General features: G+C 36.5%; 1 protein-coding gene across 2 annotated transcripts in view; it reads right to left on the minus strand.

Moving 5' to 3' along the window:
- Window positions 1-15,364, minus strand: part of LOC307126928 (uncharacterized protein) — a 597,805-nt gene that overhangs the window by 11,275 nt on the left and 571,166 nt on the right. Inside the window, exons 1-2 of one of the 2 annotated variants that reach the window (XM_079817806.1) lie at window positions 14,545-14,609; window positions 13,833-14,116 (exon numbers count right to left, since the gene is read on the minus strand). In XM_079817806.1, coding sequence (XP_079673932.1) covers window positions 13,833-13,914 — 82 coding nt within the window. In that variant the 5' untranslated portion in view covers window positions 13,915-14,116; window positions 14,545-14,609. Of the gene's footprint in view, window positions 1-13,832; window positions 14,117-14,544; window positions 14,610-15,364 lie in introns of those variants that run through there. The other variant, XM_079817807.1, reaches the window with a different exon arrangement.

Below are 15,364 nucleotides of genomic sequence, written 5' to 3' on the forward strand. Positions count from 1 at the left end.
AATGGTTTATGCAACCGGCCCCAGATCTCAATCCAATCGAGCATCAGTGGGATGTGCTGAACAAACAAGTCCGATCCATGGAGGCCCCGCCTCGCAATTTACAGGACTTAAAGGATCTGCTGCTAACATCGTGGTGCCAGATACCACAGCACACCTTCAGGGGTCGAGTGGAGTCCATGCCTCGACGGGTCAGCAAAAGGGGGACCAACACAATATTAGGAAGGTGGTTATAATGTTATGCCTGATTGGTGTATACATGTGTGTGAGTTTGTGTGTAATATGATACTCAACAAAAATCACATATGAAAACACACATTTATGGCTCATATATGCAATTCATTGCAAATAAATATGATACAGTAGGCTATTGTATTCATAAATAGACATTATTGTTATTGTTCAATGTTAATTTAAGTTAAGAGAGAATACATGCGGCTAAAATGTTGTAACACACATTGCCAAACAAGCCTTCTTTAATATGTTATACCCCTAAAAGGAGTGACGTATTCTAGGAGATACAAACATTAAAATAAAATAGTCATTTGTTTGCTGGCTAAAGCTAATCGTAAATTCTCTAAGATTATTATTCACGTCTGCACTAATGATGTTCGACTTCGCCAGTCGGAGATCACCAAAATTGACATTAAAGAGGTGTGTGAACTCGCTAGTACGATGTCAAATGTAGTTTTTTGTTCTGGTCCCCTCCAAGTTAAAAGGAGTGATGAGATAGTTAGCAGACTATCATCACTCTATGACTGGTTGTCTAAGTGGTGTCTGCAAAATAACATAGGGTTCATAGACAATTGGAAAAGTTTTTGGGGCAGACCTGACCTGTTGAAGAAGGATGGCATCCATCCCTCTTGGGGTGGTGCCGCTCTTCTCTCTAGTAATCTGGCACATAGTCTTAGAGCTAAACCTTGACTCACTAGGGCCCAGGTCAGGAAGCAGACAAACTGGCTAAACCGACCGTCTGCTAGCTGTCTCACGTCACCGGAGTCAGATAAATCCCAGCACATAGAGACTCTTTCACCTAGATATTATCATATAGAGACTGTGTCTGTTCCCCAAATTAGTAAATACAAAAAAAACATCAAAACCATTCAACAGTAAAAATTTAATTGATGTCCAACAAATAAAGAAAAGATATAATACAGATGAACAATTGATAAAGCTTGGGTTGCTGAATATTAGATCCCTTTCCCCAAAAGCGCTTATTGTTAATGATATCATTACAGATAATAATCTAGATGTGCTGTGTTTGACAGAAACCTGGCTAAAACCTGACGACTACATTACCTTAAATGAGTCCACCCCCCAAGATTATTGTTATAAACATGAGCCGCGTCTGGAAGGTAAAGGGGGAGGGGTTGCTGTAATTTATAATAATATCTTCAGTATTACTCAGAAGTCTAGTTTCAAATATAATTCCTTTGAAGTTTTGGTGCTTTATGTAACGCTATGTAGCGTACATGATAAAACCTGTTCAACATGTGTTAGCTACTGTATACAGGCCACCAGGGCATAATACAGACTTTATCAAAGAATTTGCTGATTTTCTATCAGAGTTAGTACTGGTCGTAGATAAAGTACTAATTGTTGGTGATTTTAATATCCATGTAGACAACGGAAAAGACGCATTGGGATTAGCATTTAAAGACACACTAACGTCTATTGGAGTTAGGCAACACGTGTCAGGAGCCACTCATCGCCATAATCATACTTTAGACCTAATATTGTCACATGGAATAAATGTTGATACCGTTGAAATTCTGCAGCAGAGCGATGACATCTCAGATCATTACTTAGTATCATGTATACTTAATTTAGCTAAGGTTGCAAAGCCGCCCCCTCGTTTCAAAAAATGGCAGGACAATCACTGCCGCTACTAAAGATTGCTTTTTAAATAATCTCCCTCATCAGTATCATCTGCTCAGCATCCCAGATAGTATAGAAGAACTCGATGTTGCAACAGAAACTATTGACTCTCTCTTTTCCAGTACTTTAGACACAGTTGCTCCTCTGTGCTTAAAGAAGATTAAAGAAAATAGCCCAACGCCGTGGTACAACGAGCACACCCGGGCCCTTAAAACAGCAGCCAGAAAAATGGAGCGCAGCTGGAAGAAAACAAAACTAAAGGTCTTTCATAATTCGTGGAAAGAGCGCATGATCGCATACAGAAAGGCCGTAAAAACTGCTAGATCTGCTTATTGCTCGACTCTCTTGGAAGAAAAATCATCAAAATCAACAACATGCATGCTCGACCCTATACTAGGGGTGCACCGATCCGTTTTTAGGATGTGATATCGGCCGCGATACTAACAAAATAGCTGGTTCGGGGATCGGAAAAATGAACAGATCCACAAGCCGATCCAGGTTTTTTTCTTTTCTTTTCGTCGAAGCATAACCTACGTCATTCGTCAGCTTCAGTGTGTCGCATGCTAGAAGCAACATGGAGCTAGCCAGAGAGTCGGCTGTGTGGAGGAGATATTTCACGCTTGCCACGCCAACTAGTTCGTCGTCTGTTTGCAATGTCTGCAAAGTAAATGTTTTGAGGGGAGGTGGTACTACTGCAAAGTACAATACTACCAATTTAATCAAGCACATCCAGAAACACCATGCTAAGGAGCACGCTGAATTCCTGCAGCTCAGAAAAACAAAAGGAGTGGACAATACAGCCCAGCAACTAACTTTGCAGGATGCATTTCAACGACGCAAAAAGTGTGCATTCACAGGTCATGTTTGTGATGGTGGTGTGACCCTGCACTACATGTTTACAAAGTTCGGTTATTATTATTTGCATGTGCGATCAAGTTGTTGTTCGACCAACTTTTTATTAGTTTATTAAGCATTTTTTTATTACTCAGGTTCAGCTGCTATGTTGCATTTTAAATTTCTGTTTGCAGTACTTTGCACTTTCTATTTTTGTTTACAATCAATGTTTGGTAACTGTTTGATTACTATTGTATGTTCAACCAATGCACTGTTTTGTTTTTTGTGGCTACATTTTATTCATATTAATTTAAGAGTTTGATTACATTATATTTTTAGATTTGAATGCACAATTGTTAACAAATTTATAAGAATTAAAAAATTTTTTTACATGTTTACAATGATTGGTAACTGTCAGATTACTATTGTATGTTTGACCAATAGACTGTTTTTTGTTTACACTGCTACATTTTATTTATTTAAAGAAGTTTGATCACATTCTGTTTTAGCTTTGAATGCACAATTGTTTTTTAAATAAGAATTCAACACTTTACATACATCTGTTATTTTGTCTTAGTTATGTTTAGTTAGTCTCTTCAAGGAAGGTATAAGGTGGAAGGTATACAGTTTATTATTAATTCAACAATAGTATCGGATCGGTATCTGGTATCGACAGATACACAAAGCCCAGGCATCGGTATCGGGTCTGAAAAAGTCAGATCTGTGCACCCCTACCCTATACCGACAAGGCTATTAAAAGAGATGCTACCAGAGGTCATAGATCCTCTTCTTAATATCATTAATTCATCTTTGTCATTAGGATATGTACCGAAAATTTTTAAGTTTGCTAGTATTAAACCACTTATTATGATCCTACAGAATTAGTCAATTACAGGCCAATCTCAAATCTACCCTTTCTGTCAAAAATACTTGAAAAGGCAGTGTCCTCACAATTATGCTACTTTTTAGAAAGAAATGGTATCTGTTAGGGGTGTAACGGTACACGTATTAAGTATTCAGTCCATTTTATCATGAAATTCAAACGATAAATTACGTTTTGACTCTCTTTAATATGGCGTGACTGGGCGTGCGCGAACATCTGTGAACGCGATCGATCATCTCTTCCTAAAGAATAAACATCAATGAACATCTGAAGGTGTGTTGAGGATACATTACAACTTACTGTCACGTATCATATGTGGTGTAATCGCCCAATCAGTGTTTCAACGGCGGAAAGACCTCAATATGCTTGTAAACTAAACAATGTCATGTAACATTAGCATCACATTTACCTCAGGCAGTCATTCAGTGTCCACAGAATTTTATTCACTAGAGAAATCAACTCTTTCACTAAATATATGCACTATATTAGCCTGTATATTCATTATATTAGCCTATATATTCATTATATTAGCTTATATATTCATTATATTAGCCTATATATTCATTATATTAGCCTATGTAGTCATTATATTCTACTTAACCTGTTAGTGATGTCTTGATTATTTCATGCATGATTAAATAAACCTGTCATGAAAATGACAGACACTGTGTAGGCTATAAATGATTATATTTCAACAACGAATTGGAGAGAAATTTTAGAAGTTTAGCTTTAGAAGTTATTGCAAAAACTGCCTTATGTGAAGTTTACATATTTGCGAACTTTGTTATTTGAGTGTTGATTATTATACCTAAAAATAAATAGCAACTGAATTTAGACTAATAGTTTCGGCTCTGTTGTTAACCTTTAACATTAATGTGCAAGTAAGGGCTCCCTATATATTTTAAAGCAAGACCTTCAATAAACTTTTAGTTATAATTTAATTAATTTAAGGACAGACACATTTTTTCAGTAAACCACTGTTTAATAAAAATAAATAAAAAGCAATGTTGTAAAACTGCTCTACCGAACTCGTACCGAACTGTCAGTTTTGTGTACCGTTACACCCCTAGTATCTGTGAGGGTTTCCAGTCAGGATTTAGACCGTATCATAGCACTGATACTGCTCTCATCAGAGTTACAGATGATTTACTCTTATCATCCGATCGTGGTTGTATCTCTCTATTAGTAATACTCGATCTTAGCGCTGCATTCGATACTATCGACCACAACATTGACCGTCATCATAATGGAGCGCCACCATCGTGATGCCAAGCCCCAGTTGCGAGTGCGACACACTAATCCTCTTCTATAGTATTAGTTAAACTAAAAACGTAGCAGGAATTGCTCTGTAAATTAAATTGAGAATGTAACTAAGGCATATGTATGCTATTTTAAATACTGTAGTCCAGGGCTGTACAGTGCAACATATGTGTTGCACGTGCTCCAAAAAAAAAAAAAAAATTCGGTCTGTGCGATGAATACATTTACCCCAGTAGCACACGTGCGATACAGTTTAGCATGTGAGACAGAGCTCGTTTGAGTGAAGGGAGAATTTGTTTTGTGCTCGTGTGAGGTTAATCTAGGGCTGCACGATTGACTGAAATTAAACCAAAATCGAGATTTGTCATTGTGAAAATTGCTTACATTATTAAATAAATAAATATATGTGCAGATGAAGCGCAGCACTATTCAGGGCGATCGGTTCGCAATAAATGCTGCTCAATCTCTGCATGCACTGTGAGATGGAGTTCGGCATTTTAGTTCGAAAAGGGGCACGGTTTGCATGAAAAATTGCTAATGTAAAAGCTGTTAATCGCGGGCTCTGTGCGCATCGGGGTACCCGAGACTATCTGAAGGAGGTGGCCCTGGAACTCGATTCACATGAATGTGAAAGCAACACGGACTCGGGTGCGCACTTGTTCAGGAAAAAACGTAACCAGCATATGTGTTTGTGATTTACCTTAGATACGAGTATATTCGCGCATATGCTTGTAATCAGGGCAACAAATGAACTTCATGAACTTCTGACAGGCTTCACATCACAGAATGGAGGCAGAAATTATATTATTTTATAATATTCTGTAGTACAGTGATAGATTTGCTTTGTTGAGACGTGTACAGTACTTTTTTTCTTTCTCAGTGAATACATAAGAAAATTAAGACATTACAGTCACACATTTTTTGATCATAATTTAATATTTTATTATAAAACCTTAGACCTTTCTAATGATTTATGTTTCCTGTAAAATATAATAATAATAATTTTTTTTTATTTTTTTATTCTTAAATATTTGTAATTTATAGCACTTTTTGCATTTTTCAGACATGGTAACAGACGTTTAATACATGTGCTACAATTCTGTCGGCTGTGCTACAAAACTTTCAACCTCTGTAGCACCAGTGCTATGTGCAAAAAAGTTAACGTACAGCCCTGCTGTAGTCTATGCCAGATATATATATATATATATATATATATATATATATATATATATATATATATATATATATACAGTCGTGGTCAAAATTGTTGGCACCCCTTGTATATATGATCAAATATGGCTTTAAAAAATAAATCTGCATTGGTTATCCTTTTTATCTTATATTCAAAAAATTCACAAAAATCTAACCTTTCATTGAAGTAAAAGAAAATGGGGGGTAAATCACATTATGAAATAAATGCTTTTCTCCAAAACACGTTGGCCACAATTGTTGGCACCCTTTTACTAAATACTTTTTGCAACCTCCTTTTCCCAAGATAACAGCTCTGAGTCTTCTCCTAAAATGCCTGATGAGTTTGGAGAAACCTGACAAGAGATCAGAGACCATTCCTCCATACTGAATCTCTCCAGATCCTTCAGATGAACAGATCCATGTTGGTGCTTCTTCTCTTCATTTCAGCCCACTCATTCTCTATAGGGTTCAGGTCAGGTGACTGGGACGACCATGGCAGAAGCTTAATTTTGTGTTCAGTGACACATTTTTGTGTTGATTTTGATGTTTGTTTTGGATCATTGTTCTGATGGAAGATCCAACCACAGCCCATTATAAGATTTATAGCAGAGGTCGTCAGGTTTTTATTTTTTATCTGTTGGTATTTGCTAGAATCCATTATACCATGTGTCTGAACAAGATGTCCAGGACCTCTAGCAAAAAAATAGGCCCTCAACATTAAAGTTCCAGCGGTATTTTTAGCCGTGGGCATGGGGTACTTTTTATCCCTGTTTGCACAAAACCCTTCTGGTAGATTTGCTGCCAAAAAGCTCTTTTTATAGTTTCATCTGACCACAGAACCAGGTCCCGTCTGAAGTTCCAGTTGTGTCTGACAAATGAATATGCTAGAGTTTGTTTCTGGTTGAGCGAGGAGGATTTTTCTTGACTCCCTCCCAAACAACATATGGTGATGTATGGGTTTGTTTTTTTGTTTTTTAGGCTTTCTGACCCCAAGACTCAACTAATCTCTGCGATTCTCCATCTGTGATCCTTGGAGAGTCTTTGGCCACTCAAACTCCTCTCCTCGCCATGCATTGGGACAAAATAAACACACGTCCTCTTCCAGGCAGATTCGTAACATCTTTAGTTGATTGGAACTTCTTAATTTTTGCCCTGATTGTGGAAATGAGAATTTTCAATGCTTTAGCTATTTTCCTACAGCCACTTTCTATTGTGTGAAGCTCAACAATCTGTTGCTGCACATCAGAACTATATTCTTTGGTTTTACTCATTGTGATGAATGATTAAGGGAAATTGGACTTTGTGCTTCCTTATATTTATACTTCTGTGAAACAAGACGTCATAACTGGACAATTTCATGTTCCTTGTCACCCTGGTGTGCTAAATTTTTTTAAATATTAATGGGAATATACTTCAGAGATATTTTACTCATAAAAGTTTTTAGGGGTGCCAACAATTGTGGCCAACGTGTTTTGGAGAAAAGCATTTATTTAATAATGTGATTTACCCCCCATTTTAAATATTTTTACTTCAATGAAAGGTTAGATTTTTGTGAATTTTTTGAATATAAGATAAAAAGGATAACCAATGCAGATTTATTTTTTAAAGCCATATTTGATCATATTTACAAGGGGTGCCAACAATTTTGACCACGACTGTATATATAATATATATATATATATATATAGCCTACATTTTGAAATAATTTGAGGCTGAAACATCCATAAGCATGCGTGTTTATTTCAGCACTTCCGTCAGTGAAACAACACACTAGTGCTGCAACGACGCGTCGATGACGTCGACTACGGAAATACGTCGACGTGCGTGAAATGCGTTGACGCGTCGCATCACACATTCATCTCGCGTAATGGCGGCTTCTGCTCCTGGGAATGGAGAAAGTTCCGTTCTATCACAAAAACCTAGACCACGATTATCAAAAGTATGGGAATTCTTTAAACAGAGGCCAAACAAAATGGTCCTTTGTTCCCTTTGCAAAACCGAAATGGCGTACCACGGCAGCACAACGGCGATGCACGAGCACCTCAGAAGAAAACATCCGGGCGCTCTCCGAACTCAAAAGGACGAGCCATCTGTGTAAGTATTTATTATTATTACAATTCGTTTTGGGAGTAATTGTTGCGTTTTTACCTGCTGTGTTTTGGTCAAGAATTAATTCATATATGCTAGGTAATAATGGTAACGCTAACCACTAATGGTATAAACTGTAAACATATATTATGTTAACGTTACATTGGCGAAAATAAAGCAAACTTTAACTTTTAATTAACATTTACTGGTTGTTAGAATTTGTTTATGCACACGTAGACTTGAAATTAACTACTAGATTTACATTGACAGTATGCTCTAATCTAGTAGTGTATGTGATCATATAGATACATAAGATACTAGTGCATTTTGTTTACTTTTGGCACAAGCCAATTAAATAAAACAATCATTAGTAACTTACGTGATTAATAATGAATTATTTAAAAAGATTTTAAAATTCTTTCTGTATGTCATAATTAAATTACATTCACTACACTCTCTGAAATACAATTAATATTGTAATCAAAGTAATCATATTAAACATTGTAATTAATCACATTCAGTTCATTTAAAAATATGCAGATTTACTACCCTCTTTGAAATACAGTACAGTTAATATATTCATAGATTTCATGTTTAAATTTGTTCCTAATGTTAATTATTGTGTTTGTTTTTTCTCAGGAAGAGGCAAAGCTTAGAAGAATTCTTTCATAAAAAGGATGTCACTGTTTGCACGCCCCAGCTGGCCGTAACACTTACCGATAGCATACTCAACTTGATTGTAAAAGATATGAGACCTCTTTCTATTGTAGACGGTCAAGGATTTGCAACACATTTTACCCAGGATACACACTTCCCTCCAGGTCCCATTTCACTAAGCTGATGGAGAAGAAATATGAGGAGAATTTTGAAAGATTGAAAGCGTCACTCAAAGATGTGAAATCAAAAATAGCTCTCACCACAGACGCATGGACCAGTATTGCCATAGAGGCATACTTGGGTGTCACATGCCACTTCATTAATGAAGACTGGGAGCTTACATCGTACAATCTGACCACCATGCCACTTGAAGATCGGCACACAGCTGAAAACATTGCTAACTGGGTGGAAAAAGCAGCTGAGAAGTTTGAGATATCTATGGCCAATGTAATTGTAGTTGTCCATGATAATGCTGCAAATGTTGTCGCTGCTCTGTGTATTTTGGAAGAAAAGCATGGCATCTCTTCTCTCAGGTGTGCTGGTCATACATTGCAGTTAGTTGTCAACCATGCCCTGAGGGATCCCCAGATCAGCAAGACACTGAGGGCTGCAAAGTGCCTTGTGGAACATTTTCAAAAAAGTGAGCTGGCCACCACAAAGCTTAAAGCAAAACAGCAACAAATGGGTACCCCTGAGCATGCATTAATTAATGATGTATCCGTAAGATGGAACAGTACTTTATACATGATCAGCCGCCTGCTTGAACAGAGGTGGCCTGTGACTGCAACACTTTCCGATCCTGATGTCACACCACGAGGGAAGCGCTTCCTGGATCTGAAACATGATCAGTGGAGCTTACTTGAGGAAGTGGAACAAGTCCTGAGGCCTTTCGAGTGTGCTACTGTTTTCTTGAGTGGAGAGTCCTATGTGACTGGTTCAGCTCCACCTCCTCTGGTAAAGGGCCTCCAGAAATCCATACAGAGCACAATTTTCGAGACCGCAGCAGTCAAGGCTTTCCAAAGTGTTGCTGCACAGGAGATGACATCAAGATGGGAGCGGGAAACTAAATTCAGAGATGATGGAGAGAATGTATGTCTTATTGCAGCAGCCCTGGACCCCAGATTCCGCAGACTAAAATTCCTTCCAGCAGAGGACAGTTTAAAAGTTCACCTCAAGGTTCAAGCTCTTGCTCTTGAAGAGAAAAGAAGATATGAGGAGCAAACACATCAACATCAATGTGAGGAACCGGTTCAGTCAGCCAGTGCGGACATGACATTTTCAGAGAAGAGACAAGTGTCTCTGTTGGACACCTTGCTCGGTTCGGATTCAGATGACCACAGTAATGGTGAGGATGACACTGGTTACATCCATGATCAAGAAACTCACAGTGAAGTTGTGAGGAATGAGATACACATGTACTTTAGTGAGCAGGCTATTCCAAAGGAAGAAAATCCGCTGAAATGGTGGAAGGAAAATAAAGTGAGGTTTCCCATCTTGGCCATGCTGGCAAAGAGTTACTTGTCTGTGCCTGCAACATCAACCCCATCTGAAAGGCTTTTCTCAGTTGCCGGCAACATTTTGACAAATAAAAGAGCAAGCCTAACTCCAGAGCATGTCGATATGCTAACCTTCCTCCATTGCAATGCAATATAATTAGTAACAAAGGCCCCCAACCTTTTGCACTGTTTATGTTGGGCTGTATTTATGTTGGACTTCTTTAAACTACAAGATGCGTTCAGGTAATCTTTGCACTGTATTGGCCATTATTTTTGCACAGTGTTGAACAGTGCTTTTGTTGAACTTGGCTCCTTTAAAACTGTTACCTTTCAGGTATGTTTTACATAGTGTTGTTGACCAGTATTTTTGTGGTGTGTTACTACTTTAAACCACATAATGCCTTGAGAATGCTTTTGCAAAATCTTAGTCAGAATTTATATGGCATTATTCATGCCTGATGCCCTAAAGTGTTCTTTACATGTTATTTTTTGGCACTTTATTTTTTGGCACTTTATTTGTGTACATGTATTTTTGCACATTGTTGAGCAGTGCTTTTGTTGAATTTATATGACATTTTGAATGCTTTTGAATTTATATGGCATTATTCATGCCTGATGCTAAAGTGTTGTTTACATTTTATTTTTGGCACTTTATTTTTGTATACTGTAAAAACTAACTTACAGTACTTTTTGGAAAAAATTTAATAAAAGTTGAAATATTATATTAGAAGTTGTACTTATCATTTTTTGTAAAGTTATCCAAAGGATTCATTAGCTAATTAAAAAAAGAACACTAGATAAAAATAATAATAATCGTTAGATTAGTCGACTAATCGAAAAAATAAAATAAATAAAAATAATCGTTAGATTAGTCGACTAATCGAAAAAATAAAATAAAAATAAAAAATCGTTAGATTAGTCGACTAATCGGAAAAAATAAAATAAATAAAAATAATCGTTAGATTAGTCGACAGAAAAAATAATCGTTAGTTGCAGCTCTACAACACACTACAGCCTATAAAACATTTAAATGATTTTCAGTAAATAATGGTAACCTAAAGAATATAAGAAAATTAAATATTAGTTAGAAAAATATTTGATTCATACTATTTCCCCGCAAAGATGTGTCATATACCGCTCTGCGCTTTGAGATGAATGTGGGACACAAGCTGAATAGACACCTTTTCAAATATCTTCGTCTTCAGGTTTTCTCCTGATGTTGCAAAGCAACACTTGTTGTAAAGGGTCTGAAGAGCGGATTTTATCTTCCACAGGGTCAAGACATTTGGGCAATGTTTGATTATTCACTGCCAGAGAAAACCAAACTAAAATCACCAGCGTGTGTGTGTGCGAAATGCGCTATTCAAATAAACCAAACTTGACGCGCCTTACCAAGTTTAATAACAAGAACAAACTGTGTTAAATAAAATTTGAAGTAAAAAGGTATTCGTCCTACAGTGTTTGTTATACTTTACCACAGTAAAGGATGTGAATAGTTATAATAGACTTAATTATAAGCAAACGAAAGGAAGAAACGTTTATAATCCCCTGCGAAAAATGGGTGCGAAGTGAGTGAAGATTTGGGAAAAGAAACGAGATGTCCATGTCCATTGGGATAAAATGGACAACTAGGCCTATTGTTAAAATTCACGGAAAATCGAGTGACCAGATCCAGATCGCAAAACAGAAATATAAAGTGCAATCTGACCATTATTTCCTTCCTAGGCTAAACAAAGCTTTGTGTTTCACTCCTGTGGTAATATTCACGTGAAACAGCATTCACATACAAAACACTGGGTTAGTAAAATTACGAAATAATTTTTAAGTAGAAATAGTATTTATGTAAAGAGATATATTAAAATAAAAAGAGCTCAACTCTTCATTTTTTCCCCTCACCTCGATCCTTTTCCTATTTAGCTCCTAAACTCTGGAATAGTCTTCATTACAGTCTTCATAGCTAGATCAGACGGTGGACCTGCGCCCAGAGAAGACCAACGCATGACCCTGAAGTGTCTGCAGAGACCGTGTTATTTAGACTCCCCTGAAATTGCCTCATCGACACGGCATCCTCAATAAACCCGTCTCCGGCGTGACGACTCCGATCATTCGAATATTCCTATTTAATAATTGTTTAATCGATATGTCATCCTCAATAAACCCGTCTCCAGCGCGATGACTCAGATCATTCAAATATGACATCACCGTTTTCCATAGGCGAGTTTTACTTTTGTGTTTGGGGGGGGGGGCACCTTGGGTATGATTTATATTATAAATAACAATAATTTTAAAATCCCCAAAAAATAAAATCAGAAATGGACTTAACTGTTAGCGTTCGCATCCCCTAGTTTCACGCGCCTCAATCCAATCAGTTTTTCAAAAAGTCAGTTACCAATGTTTCTGCTCAAAACTCACTCTATTGTGACCTTATGCAGATATTATATATAATAAGGACGCATAAATATAATGAGATGAAATTTGCCGACATCGTAAGGTAGCCCAAATGTTGACTAATGGATCGGCAGAGAATCGTCTTTCTGCGAGTCATTAAGAAATGATGGTTCTGTTCTATCTAAAGAAATAGGAGGTAAACGTGTGAATGAATATTTCTCCAAATGTGGACTAAACGTTTATAGGCTTGTGTACTGAAGCACTGTTATCAAAAATAAACGTGAGCAAACGCGATTGAATATGTACCGGTTTGTGTCGCGTTATTGTAGGCCTATTCAAAATATTAATAACTACAGATTGATTTTACATTCCTATCAGAAATTAAGAATTATTAGTGTCATTGTAAACAGTGGTCAAATATCGAAGCTAATCTGTTTAATACTTAAAGCTCAAAGTTAAATTTAGAATATTTATTGTAAAAAAGAAAAAAATTTAACAGCTGCCAAAAAATATCCACCGTGTGTTTTATTTTTAAAGGAAAAAAAAAATGTTTAAAAAGCATCTCCCTTCTGTTTCTTTCACAAATCGCACCCGGATATTAATAATAATAATAATAAATGAATTTAATAATTAAACGGATTTAATAACTACATAAATAAATATGAATGGTAAAGTTCTAGGTCTAATTGTATTTTTTGAAGTAATCAATTTAAACTATTTGCAAATATTTTATTTTTAAAAGAGTTCACTCTTATTCGTCTAATAGGCCTATGTAGAAAATGCCAAAGTGTTTTGCTTCGCCGTCACATTCATTTATGAATTACATGAATCATGATCGCATTTTTCAATTCAAAACGGCGACAATTCACCAAAAGTTGAGTAGTTTGCATTACTGTCGGTAGCTGAACATTTCTATGTACAGTAGGACAGTAAGCCCCGCCTTCTTTGATTTGATTGGCCATCTTGAACCTCAGAAAATGAATCAGCCTAAAAATGTAACTTTTAAAAAATTGTGTCATCCTAAAAACAATCAGATTTACTCATTCTGCACTAAAAGGATGAAGACAAATAAAATGAGAAAATATTAATTGTATTCTTTTTTTTTTATTGTTCATAGCTCAGACAAAATTTTAGAGAAAAGTTTAGAGAATGAAGCGCACCTGTTTGTTCGTCTTCATGTTTGACTCTGAATGTGTCTTCAATCTTCACGTCTTCACTCTCCTCTTTAATAAACGCATTCATCCTCTTTATAATAGTGTGTCACGTGGATCTCAGCGGCTTCAGCAGGAGTTCTTCTGTGTGTTTGGACACTCTGTCATGGTTAAGATGACAATAATCAACAGGATCCACACTAAATCTCTGGGTCCGGCCCTGTCTCAATCAGCTCCAGGCTAGTTCAGTAGTCAGCGCACTGGGAAGGGGTCGAGTCATGGACTTAAATCACCTGAACAGGACACATTGATAAAGGAACACACATTAGATATGGGAAGGGACATTTGAGATGTTTGCCCTCTTTGCATTTACACTGTTTTGTTAAGTGTTTAGTTCAGTTTCTCTATCATTATGAGATGGTGGCCTAGTGGGTTAAACCCCCAGCAAGGCATGTAAATGTAAATTACTTGCCAGAAAGCAAACAGTGTGTTTATGATGAACTGAATCACTATATAGAGAGCCAAATGAGACGAGCCTTTTCTGTTACTCATGTTTACTCACAAAAACTGTTCATTACTGTTACTCATGCACTTTACTTATTTAAAAACACAATGTTCATTATGTATTAGATACATTACGATGTTAATTTAACAGCTCTCCATATAATCGGTTGAACGGGTTGTGTTGATTTAAACAGTTTAAAAGATTAAAAACACAAACCTTTCTTCAGCAGAATCACAGTTGAAGGAGCGCGGCGCAGCCTTATGACGTCATGACCCCACACCAAAATAAAAGTCCCGTTCAAAATAAAAGACATTCACACACACACACACACACACACACACACACACACACACACACACACACACACTAAACACATTCAAATGATAAGATAAAGGATTGATTTCAAGGGCAAATAACAAAGCTATCAATACCACTGAGGGCTTATACCTAAATGTAATTATTATAACCAACTACAGAGCATTTGTGATATTCTCAGTCATGAATAAAGTCAAGTCTCTTGATCTTCATATCACAAAGAATTGGGAAAAAAACCTTTGAGCAGTTAAATTAAGTTTGTGGTCACAGAGAAAGATCTACTTTATAAATGTATTTACTAAAACTGAATCCCTATCATGATGAATATATCCGTCTTACTCCATCAGTTTCTCCACAGAATATAGGGGCAATAAATAAAATCACATTTCATCTTTGTTTTGTTAAAGTGCGTTATATTAAAATGGCCTTGAAAGATTACACTGATGATGGATTTAACTTAATGAAAATTAAAATGGTTAAATCATTTCTTCTGGTTTATATTTCATTATCTTTAGTTAAATTGGCTCAATCTGTGAATTTGTGCTGAAATGTGACTAAACATCTCTTAAGCTCTCAGATTCACAAACAGGTTCTCATTTACTGGAGACTGATTCACAAACATCATTTTATTCCTCATTATATGGAATAACAGATCCATAGTGAAAAATAACCTATAAGGAACTTAGGATCTGTCTTTGATCTGATTGATTTCAGAAGTAAT

The sequence above is a fragment of the Gobio gobio genome (genome assembly GCF_949357685.1).
Source record: "Gobio gobio genome assembly, chromosome: 5".
Lineage (NCBI taxonomy): Eukaryota > Metazoa > Chordata > Actinopteri > Cypriniformes > Gobionidae > Gobio > Gobio gobio.